General features: G+C 42.3%; 1 protein-coding gene across 4 annotated transcripts; it reads left to right on the top strand.

Moving 5' to 3' along the window:
* The first annotated feature begins 368 nt into the window (after positions 1 to 368).
* LOC120665928 (mediator of RNA polymerase II transcription subunit 33A-like) lies at positions 369 to 10,937 on the top strand. Of its 4 annotated transcripts, none has more exons than XM_039945651.1 (12): positions 369 to 739; positions 873 to 983; positions 4,428 to 4,769; positions 5,557 to 5,867; positions 5,943 to 6,034; positions 6,167 to 6,485; positions 6,585 to 6,780; positions 6,875 to 6,989; positions 7,155 to 7,313; positions 7,843 to 8,512; positions 9,227 to 9,436; positions 9,614 to 10,937. In XM_039945651.1, exons 1-12 carry the CDS (start codon positions 465 to 467, stop codon positions 10,699 to 10,701), a joined length of 3,888 nt encoding a protein of 1,295 aa, XP_039801585.1. In that variant the 5' UTR covers positions 369 to 464; the 3' UTR covers positions 10,702 to 10,937. The 4 variants fall into 4 exon arrangements, with proteins under 4 accessions (XP_039801585.1, XP_039801586.1, XP_039801584.1 ...); XM_039945652.1 differs by having other exon boundaries at positions 412 to 739; positions 6,588 to 6,780; XM_039945650.1 differs by having other exon boundaries at positions 412 to 739; positions 6,588 to 6,780; positions 9,227 to 10,937.
* The last annotated feature ends 605 nt before the right edge of the window (positions 10,938 to 11,542 follow it).

Genomic DNA, 11,542 nt, shown 5'->3' with positions numbered 1-11,542 from the left:
GAGATGGGGTGAGAGAGACAGGGAGGAGAATAGGTGGATCGAGAGAGAGCCAGAGAGGGTGAAGATAAGGTTGGGCTTTTCATTTTGCCCATTTTTTTTAATATTTATATATTAGCACTTAGAATTTTTATTTGCTCACATTCTAATTCCCAAAAACTTCTATTTCCTCACATTTTAGCTCCTAGATAGATAATAAATAAATTTTTAATTGAAGATGGTAGTTGAAAATTAATGAGTAAAATATGTGATAGTTGGTATAGAGAATGTGATGTAGAGTATGATAGGTGCGGAAAAAAAATCTCGATTACTATGATATAATCTGTTTATAAAGAATGAAAATGAGAATAGTCAGCGTGCCAGCCACCAGCTCGCTTCTCTGCTTTCATCTCTCGGCGCCAGCAAAGCCCCCCCCCCCAGTCAGCAGAGCAAAAGCCCCCGAAACCAGTTCTCCCGTGGACCGGGCGATGGCGGCCGACGCAGCCGGGTTGGAACGGCAGGTGATGGCGGCGGTGAAGGCCTCCGCGGCGCGCGGCGACCCACCGCTCCTCCAGGCCGCAGAGGCCGCGCGCTGCGCCCGGGAGGCCGCTGCCTCCACCTCCTGCGGCCTCGCGCTCGCGGAGGCGTTGGTGGCGAACCTGTGCTTCGCGCATAACACGGGCGCCATGTGGAAGCTGCTGGACCAGGCCATGTCGTCCCGCCTGGTGCATCCTCTCCATACCCTCGCCCTGCTCACCCCGAGGTGCCCGAGGGATTCGAGCCTCGCTTCTCCCTTTCCCTGTTTCCGTTGCTCAATTCGCTTTTCGTTCTAGTTCACTTTCAGATGTTAAGATGCCGCCATCTGTTGTGCTGGTTTGCGTGCTATTGTTGTGCAGGGTGGTGCCTAACCGGCGGCAGCAACCGGAGGCCTACAGGCTCTACCTTGAGCTTCTCGGTCGGTACGCGGTCGCCCCGGTTTACCCCGAACGCATGGAAAGGAAGTCTATGTAAGCACAATTTGTTCTTGCTTATCATCCGTTCATCTTCTACGATATACCTTGGTGTACTAGGTGGGGTAATGAGAGCTCGCACACCTAGAAATTGGTCAAATTGTGTTGACAGCCAAAATTGGCATCAACCGGTCCGACCGAGCGGGTCTGACCGGTCCGACCGAGCGGTCTAACCGATCGGGGCACTGTGGCCAGTCCGGCAGAGACCGACCAGTCTGACCGGTCTAGGAGGAGTCTGACTGTAATTAGAGTTCTTTGTAGATTTAGATCTGTAAAAGGGATTCCTTGCGGGATAAGTCCATCCCACCCTATAAATATAAAAGGTCACGGCCGATTGAGGAATCATCCAATCGATCAAAACACAATACAATTACTACTTTCTATCATCTTTACCTTTTCTCCAAATCCTAGCTTTTCCAACCCTCATCTGCTCTTCTTCCTTCGTCTCCGCGACGTTTGAATGCGTTCTGACCGCTCCACGCAGGAGGAGCTGCAGCGAGCCCCTCCTCGCGCCGCGCGACCTAGCGCATTCGTGTGTTGACCCGTAAAAGGCGTCAACAAACTGCTTGGTCGTTTCGTGTTTAAAACCTGTGTTCTGCTTGATTATCTTGAAGATGCTTTTTGGATGGGTTTGCACACTTAGGAACTAGGTATGCTGAAAATGATTTTTAAAATTCCCGATCTTGGTCTTGAAAGGAAAAGGGCACATGAATTCTTCCGTGTGCTGTGGTTCAAGACTTCATAGTGTAATTAAGGCCCCCTTCATGTCGAAGTGGCCTTTCAAAAGCATCGCCCCCTTACTTTTGAAAATATATGATACTAGGCAAGTCTCGAAAAGCTTGGATAAAGACTTAGGACTTGAAGACCACGTCTGTACGCGAGGAAGCCCCCGCGTCGCCCCCACGGGCGACACGGGCGGATCCGCCGCCGCGCCTCCCGCAGCTTAGGCCATCGCTCTCCCAACCCCTCGCCGCTGCCTGAGGGGCTGGCCGGAAATCTGGCAGCCGCGGGGAGGGTGGCGGCGAGGCATCTTCGCTGGGATGGGGCGGCTCATCCTGACTTCTTCTAGGGCGACGCGGTGGCCGGCGGTAGTTGAGGCCGGCGGCGGCCGACGAGATCCGGCTCCACCACGACCATCCTCGGCATCCTCGCTGGCGGATCTGACCGCTCGAGGTCCTTTCTCTTGGAGGGGCCAGCGCCGCGACGGCGGTCCACCCTCCACCGGATCCGCCTCCCCTGCTCCGGATTTGCCGTGGGTAGGGGATGGCGCTGCGGGCTCGTCGCCCTTGCCTGCCGGCGTGGTGGGCCCCGCCGGCGTTGGTCGTTATGGTGCCGATCCGGTCGTCTGGCGCCAGATCCGCCCTCTCGATGCCTGGTTCTTCTCGGAGCTGTGGTTGCCATCTTCTGCTGTGCATTCGCTGGTGGCTATGCCCACTTGATGCAGATCAGAATGGTAGCGGCACAACACTTCTCTGACCTAGGACAGTTCACATCCATGATCGATCTTCATCAACACCTTGGTCTGCTCGTGGCCGTCGTGCTGCTCGGCCTCTGCGGTTGGAGAGCGGTGTCAGGGCTAGGGATTCTGAAGTGAAAGCTCGACCTGGCAGTCGCCGGAGCTGATAGCGGCTGCTCTTGTGGGTGTATCTTTCCCTGCTGAGGGTGTTGTCAATCCCTGCAACCCTTTGGTATTGTCGAGTGAAAACTCGATCCGTTTGGACAGACATTGGCGGCGTCCTCTACGTCGTGACCTTCTTGGAGGCTTCGTCTGGCTTTGCCTTCCGCTTCTTCATATGGCCATTGTTGTAGTAGACATCTTTATCGGGCAGCTTTGGTGTATTCATACGATAGATTCAGCGAGCAACAAATAATCCGGACATCAGGTTTCTAAGCAGACGAGAGATGTGATGGATTGATGCCGTGTGAATACATTGAAAGGTTGAAGCGGGACAAAGAAGAAATTTGAAGCTTAGTCTTCTAGTTTTTCTATCTTTGTTTATAGCTTTCATTCTTGTATTTGTGTTTTTCTTCATTTGAGGTTTGGAGTCTAAGAACTCTTGTAACTTTTTTGGCTGTAGTCATTTGCTTGTGAATGATCAAGGCCGGATCGCTATCCATAATCTAAAAAAAATATGCCAAACTATAGTTGGGTTGACTAAACTATCTCCTATTATAAATTGTTCGACTAACACGTAGCTTTCTGATGAGGTGCATCCAATCTTTAGTGTTATGATCGTCTGGTCATTCACTTGTAGTTATGCAAAATTAACTCTAGATTACTCCCTCCATTTGAAATTACAATGTGTATTTCCTTTCGTTAGGACAAGGCTTTGATTGACAATTACTACTCTATTAACACAAAAAAAATTTAGTACATAATGATGTCTTTGGATTTGTATTGAAAATACTTACATATTATTATGATTTTGTATAACATAAATGGCATATTAATAGAGTAACTGTCGGTCAAACATTTGTCCCAATGAGATGAAACATGCATTGTAATTTCAAGTGGAGACAGAATTTGTTGAAATCATATTTTTCTTTTGACTCGTAACCAAAAATCTTGCCAGATGTCACATTATTAGAGATATGTAACACCTACAGCTATACATATCTCCAATACATATGCATTGTGGTAATGAATTGTAGAGAGGCAAAGAATGGGAGCACCGCACACCCTAATCATGGGGGGTGTCACTGATATATATAGCCAATGGGCTTGAGTATACATTGTAGGGAACCAGTATACATGGAAAGCCAATAAATGCAATGAAGGCAATAAAAGCCTACAGCTATACATATCTCTAATATGAATCATGACCCTAATGCCCACTTTGGAATCCAACTCAGCCCGTAAGTATTATTTAGGCAAAAAAATACTTATGCAAAAAAAAATACTCAGCCCGTAAGTATTCTTAGCTCAAAATTTAATTATAAAATATGAGCCTGGCCCTTAAGTTATCTTGGCTAAATTTTAAGGCCCTTTACCACCCCTGTGCATCCTGTCCATGTTTTCCGCTTCTCCTAGCTATTTTTTGGGAAAGATGCTGCATTTGGACTGTAGGTCCTTCCAACATAGGTAGACTTGCCACATAGCACATGTGAACTCACCATAAAAATCATGTTTCAAAAGCATGAGCTTTTGAAGCCTTTATCCAGCAAATTTTATCTCATATGCACCAAATGTTGCCGATAATTTTTCATTAGATATAACTTCATTATATTTTTTAGCTGAATTGTTAAATACATTGACATTCGACATTGTATTACGTACTAGTTGTATGAGCTGATTGTCATGTGAACTGGTGTATATACTGTTCTAGCAGCTTACCATTCTAGGTACTGAAAGATGTTCTAAATTGTTTTGTTAAAGTTTTTCAGATAAAGCTTGTAATTCTCTCATTTGATGCTAACTTTATGTTTGCATTTACTATGCAGGTTAGCCAAATCTATTGATGATGCTATGCAGCTTGCACATAGATATGGCTGTCAACATTTGGATTTTGGACATGCTATTATTCTGTTTGTGTTAAGCCTTGTTGAAATGCTGATTGATTGCATCTTAGATGATTGTGGATTGCTCAATATCTCTACTGATGAACATGATAATATATATACAAAAAAAAATACTAATTTTGATGGCAAGCGACAACTTGACATGGGAGATGAGCACCGTGAACTTCTAAGAAGAAAGAATATACTTATGTCTATTGAAGCTGTTGAGAAGGCCACTGCAAGTAAAATTGCCCAAGTCTTTCTTCGGCTTGTCTATCTTAACACGTATGCTGCTTAATTTTTGTAACATTACTGTTTTCTTGTAAATCTTGTTTATTACTCTCTACCCTATTTTTCTTCTTAATATATTGATGTGCAGTTCTTCTGCGCATTTGAGAAAAAATCTTGTTTATTTCAACTTTTTATTTCCTCAGCTATCTAGTCCCTGAGAAAAAAAAGGTTTGATCCACATCAGTACAATTTGCTTGCTTTTTTAGATAAACATTTGTTGCTTAACAAACTTGGGTTTGGGGATGCAAATAAAATTTGATATCTTATCATGATATTGGCGGTATGTGCTAAAGTGCGCTGTCCACTTCTGGGTTCTTTCCCAGATGTAGGCAGGGGCGAGATTAAGAATACTGTTTTGACAATATTCATATGGTAGCCTTTTCGATAGGGAGAACATACAGGAAGTTAATTTAAGCTACTCATCAGTTTAGGCACTTTCAAATGAGTCAATTTTCAGCTTGTAATGTCATCTGTTTATGCTTGGTATTTTCCATATACAAAATTTCTATTCAAACGCTACACGTATTATGTTTGTTAAACTGATGACACGTCCGTTCCATTTTTGGATGTGGTAGGATAGGCCGGAGAATGAGAACATACAGGAAGTTAATTTAAGCTACTCATTAGTTTAGGCACTTTCAAATGAGTCAATTTTCAGCTTGTAATGTCATCTGTTTATGCTTGGTATTTTCCATATACAAAATTTCTATTCAAACGCTACACGTATTATGTTTGCTAAACTGATGACACGTCCGTTCCATTTTTGGATGTGGTAGGATAGGCCGGAGAATTTCAATTCTCTACTTCGGAAACTTCAACTAATTGGCGCCCTTAAATCAAAGAATGTATTACCTGCATACAATCTGCTAGATAGCTTGACTACGAATGTACAGAATGTTATAAGCACTGGATATCAGTTAGACAGGAGTAGGCTATTGGGAGTTCTTGTTAGCACACAACCCTGCAGTTCATCTGCATTCAGTATTTTTGGAGCTGGAAAGGGATCTTGTTGGGTTCCTTTTGACATGTTTATGGAGAATGCAATGGATGGGAGACATCTTCATGCTATATCATCAGTTGAATTTTTGACAGGTACATAATTGCGTGTAGGTGCTAAGTTTTGCCTTTTTCAGCAACATTTTTAAACATGAAACCTTTGGTTGGCAGAACTCTCCAAGACACTTCAAGTGCTAAATCGGGCGACCTGGCAAGAGACCTTTCAAGCTTTATGGATTTCAGGTCTGCGGTTGGTACAACGAGTGAGATAACTTCAACCATAAATCTATATGTATTTAAAAACAAAAAGGAAAATTATTTATTATTTACCATTTTACATCTATGTCGACACATAATATTAATATTTACTTTATGATAAAAAATATGTTTACCAGGGCCCAGAAGCTTTGGAAGGACCATTTCCTCATCTTTATTCACGATTGTGCATGTTGTTAGCTATTATCCCCTTGTCCATCGCAACTATTGTGAAGGAAGAGGCAGACAAACTGGATGGTGGAATGGTATCTGCTATAAAAGGAGAATTAGTGTCATCACTTCAGATTCTGGTGCAATTTTCTGGTCTTCTTTCACCTCCTCCAGCTACTGTGCATTTCGCAAATACTGCAGCTAGGAAAGCTGCAGTTCTATCTGATCTGAAAAGTGGGAATGAGAACTTTTATGGTTATTCCAAATATAATTCCCCTATTAAAGCAGGTTTCTTTTGATCGATATCGTCAACATTTTAGTATCTTTTGCTTATGTTTTTTCTTCTCAACTTAGATTTTCTCTCACAATTATGCTTTGAAATTGTAGTAGGAAATATGCTACACCTCATCGTGGAGGCATGTATCGCAAGGAACTTAGTTGATACATCTGCTTATTTCTGGCCTGGCTATGTGGTTCCACTTGAAGAATCTTCTCGAGCCCAGGAATCTTCATGGTCATCTTTAACAGACGGTTCTCCACTTATGGAACTCAAGGATGCACTTATGGTTACACCTGCTTCGAGGTGATAAATCATGGGAGAATACTAATTGAAGTGTTCTAGGTTTGCAAATGTTCACTGTACTGACTGATGGTATTATTCCTATTTTGTTTCTTAGTGTAGCAGAGTTGGAGAAATTGTACTCTTTTGCAGTAAGTGGGTCAGAGGAGGAGAAATTGGCGGCTTCAAAGGTTTTGTGCGGGGCATCACTTCTTCGTGGTTGGAACATTCAGGTATTGTTTAGTTTAAAAGTACAATATTGCAGCAATGTGAAAGAGTGTCAGTTGCAACTGTCTCAGTTTTTTACAGTCTTCTACAGATTGTCTTAATTGTTCTGTATCATGAATTACTTTTACTTCCTTTTTAAGATTTTTTGCCCAATTTTTTTTTCTTCATAGGAACATGTCGTCCAAATGGTGCTTAAGTTGTTATCATCATTCCTCCCTCTGGATTCCAGATCAGACAGGCGATATGTACAGCACATGCCTATGCTGCATGCTCTCATATTAGGGATTTCTTCTGTTGATGCTGTTCATATTCTCTCAATGTATGGCTTGGTAAGAAATAATCCTAGCTTGAATAGAAATTTAGTTCAGCTCTATTCCTTTTGCCTTATGCATGTACAACACGGGATCTAAAGTTTCAGATGAAACTATGAATAATATAGAATTATCCTCATTTATTGGGAGCAGAATTTTTATGAAGAAATTGTGTGTTAAATATATTTTCAGGCATGGGAGTTATATAAAATAAGTATTCATAGAACATTGTCAGTTCTATAGTTCATCTTGCATATTTTCTAATGGGAAAATGGTGTTTGCATGTGGTTTACATGCACCAATAGTATCTCTTTTAAGTTTTTGCTGTGATCATGATGCCTTGCAAATCTCTTTGTGGGAAGTTTTTAGTACATTCTCACAGGTATTGTGTCCATTGTGTCGTTCGATTTCCTCGCATGTTACACTGATAAAGAAAATCTCCTTGTTCTGAATGGTAACGGATTTACATTCTCGGGTGACAAGTATGCTGCGTGAACCTAGCTGTCAGTTTATGATGCCATCTCCCTTGTGACATGACATTTTGCAGGTGCCAGAAGTAGCAGCCATGTTAATGCCTCTCTGTGAGATTTTTGGATCCTTACCACCATCTGATCATAGGAGTTGTAACTTTGAAGAGGCTTCTGTGTACTCTGTATTCTCATCTGCTTTCCTATCGCTGCTTCGCTTGTGGAAATTTCATAGACCCCCTATTGAGAATGCTTTATCAAGACATGGAGTCTTTGTTCGGTCAGAGCTCAGTTTGGATTTTCTCTTATTATTACGTAATAGTCGTTCTGCTTTGAAAAACCTCTCTAATGTTAGTAAGTCAAGCATACTTCAATTTGATCCATTGTTTCAAAAGCCAGTATATATCGATTCATTTCCAAAGCTAAGGGCATGGTACTTCCAGAACCAGGCTTGCATAGCCTCTACTCTTTCTACTGTTTACAATAGGCCAAATGTCCTCCATGTGGCAAACATTATACTGAAAATTATATGCCATAAAGTTTCAACCTGTCCTCCATGTGTCCAGTCTGTAAATCCTCAGTCAACATCAAATTCCAGTATGGGTAGTCCACCTCCAGGTGTTAAAGAAGATATATGCCAGTGGCCAACACTTCCTGCATGGGAAGTTCTGGAAGCTGTCCCTTTTGTGCTTGAGGCTGTATTAACTGCATGTGCTCATGGGAGGCTTTCGTCCCGTGATTTGATTACAGGTGATACCTCTGACTAGTACTTTCATTTGTCATCCTGTCCTAGTACTGCTCGACGAACTAAATGCTCATACCTCCAGTTAGAGATAATACTCTCGTACAACCTATAATTCTCTATGGTTTCAACTAATTGCTACTTTAGAAGGTAAGACCAAAGTGTTGCAAAAGAAGTAACGAAGAAGAGAAAAAGAAAGGAATGTCAATTTTGACCAAGGGTTTGAATTTACACTTACAATTTCTAAGTCTAGCATATGCACAATTTCGAAGCACATTCTACTTTCTAAGAATTGCCACGCACCTAATGCAATCACCTGCTATGTAGTTAGCATGAAACATGTGAACTTTGCTGGTAAGGTAAATAGAGTAAAATTGTGGAATGTGCAAAGTCATGGTCAACGTGATTGCCCCTCCAACAGTTTTCACTCCAGTAGTGATGATGGTCACAAGATCGTGCCTGCTTGCTTTGCTCACTGCCTGGTTGCTGCCTAGCTAGGCTACCCCTTGCTGATAGAATAAGTCTGGCAGCTGAGTGACACCCAGCAGGCCAGCACCAAGGCGCGCCACCTTAGGCAGCATCAGTCACCACCACTTTTTAGAATACTGCTTGAATTTCAAAGTTTCTTATGTATCTTGACCATCCAGTCACCTTTTTTTTCAGTTTTGCATTCCGACTGTCCTTGCACATTTACCAGCACATATCATCATACTTGATTTCAGGTCTAAGAGATCTCGCAGATTTCCTGCCTGCTTCACTTGCTGCTATTGTCAGCTACTTTTCAGCAGAAATTACCCGTGGCATATGGAAGCCAGTTATGCTGAATGGAACAGATTGGCCAAGTCCAGCTGCAATGCTTCCAGTAGTTGAATCCGAGATAAATGAAGTTCTAGCATTGGCTGGTGTCAATATAAACATCTCTTCTCGACCTCGTATGTCAATGGCTGTTTCTGCAAACCATTCATTTCTGAATGTTGCATACATCATAAATTTATTTGTTTTTGTGTTCCTCTCACATGTCTCTGTGGCTTTCAATGTTAATATAAATAACATTTTGGGTTCTAAGGTCATGAACTTCACTCTCAAATGGACACTTAATGCTTCTACAGGTTCGGTGATGCCAATGCTGCCATTGCCAATTGCAGCCCTAATCAGTTTATCGATAACAGTTAAGATGGAGGAATTTAGTCACCTACATGGAATCATTGGCCAAGGAATTGAAATTTGTGCAACATCTAGTTCATGGCCAAGCATGCAAATTATAGGTGCATTGTGGTCCCAGAAAGTACGGCGCTGGCATGATTTTATCATATTGGCATGTTCACGGTCTCCCTTCACTCGAGATAATACAGCGGTAGCTCAACTGATCAGGAGTTGCTTCACATCTTTCCTTGGACCTTCAGTCGATGGACATTCCTGTTATGTAGCAAACAGAGGAGTCACTAATTTGCTGGGGAAGACACTTGATGAAAGAGCTAGACTTGTTGTTGCGCCAGGGTTTCTTTACATGAGATCTTGCCAGTTATTTCCAGACAACAATTTTGTTTGTGAAGAGATTTTGAAGGTGGTCATTGAGAGAGCCCGTACGCTAGCGAATGATTGTAGTTCTGAAAGACCTGCTCATTTGAGATCAGACTGCATGACACTCTCAGATGCCTCATCCCTGGTAGAGCAGATATCATCACTTGCAGCAACTATGCTTTGTCATGCTGGTGGGGTGAATTTGATCCGTCTCCTGTATGAGCATATTCTCCCCACTTTGCTGCTTTCAGCAGGAGAAGATAAGCTTGGTTCTGCCGGTCATGTTTGCAGCTTATTTGAAGGATATGCGCTAGCGTATGTTCTCCTCTGGTCTGGTGCCAGCATCTGGGGTGTCGGAGAAACCTCGCCAGCATATGCTTCAATTTACACATCAAAAAGGCAGCGGATTGTGGACAGGCACTTGGAGTTCATGGCTAAGGTAATGGAGGGTAACATTGTGCTGGGATGCGGTGAGACCACTTGGAGGTCCTACGTTCTCTGTTTCGTAGGTTTGCTGGTTGACTTTGTGCCAGCATGGATTCTCGAAGTCAAGCTGGAGACACTTCAGAAATTGGCGTCTGGACTTCGGAAATGGCACAAGGGTGATCTAGCCCTCTCTTTGCTTGAGCGAGGGGGAAAAAAGGCTGTGACTTCGGTGGTTGAATCGCTTTTGTGATACGCTGGTGCTCAATTTTCGGTGTAATTGTCTATGTCAGCTTGGTACATACACATAACTTGTTACCAACTTACTATTATGAAATTCAGCCCATCAAAAAAATGAACGCTACAACCGTACAGCTTACCAGGAGCTTGCTTGTCCATATTGTCGATCAGCTAAGGCTAACACTAAAGATTGAGATGCCCAACAGGCAGTTGTTTGTAACTTTATATAGTCATTCATGTCATTTAGTAGATTCTTATTATTGCAGCCATTCATGAGGAATACATCCATCTATATCTATAATATAAAAGTTGAGACAATTGAAAATCCTTTCTCACCAAGATTAGATCCACCGTATCCCTCACGGACGTCCCACTTATCTGGCCAAAAAGTTTGACGAAAGTGGGTGCAGACCCATGTTTTGATAGAAGGAAATGTTTTGCCGAAAACCTAATAATTTTTACACTAGCAATCTCCTATACTCACCCCTTGTACCTGCGTATAACTTTTTTTGGGTCCACACTTTACTTTGCACATGCTACAATTCACATCATTACTTGTTTTGCAAAAATAATAATATACAGCATTGTTTTAGGAAAGAAAAGAAAGTCATGTATTATTTTTGGAAGAAAAATAAATGACATCATTGCTTGATAGACAGAAAATTAAATACGTGCATGTGGCAGGTACAAATCTACAAGTACTATAGAAGGATGAAAGAATTCAAAACTTTTCTCACGAAGATTAGACTGACCGTACCACTCAAAGAGGATCAACTTGTCAGAGCTAAGGGATACCAAAGTTTGAAGAAAGCTTCAAAACCACACTTTAGAAAATGAATCTGCTCAAAACGTCA

The sequence above is a fragment of the Panicum virgatum genome, chromosome 3N (genome assembly GCF_016808335.1).
Source record: "Panicum virgatum strain AP13 chromosome 3N, P.virgatum_v5, whole genome shotgun sequence".
NCBI classification, from domain to species: domain Eukaryota; kingdom Viridiplantae; phylum Streptophyta; class Magnoliopsida; order Poales; family Poaceae; genus Panicum; species Panicum virgatum.
Note: the sequence above shows the minus strand (reverse complement) of the source record. Positions and strands in the feature narration are given on the sequence as shown.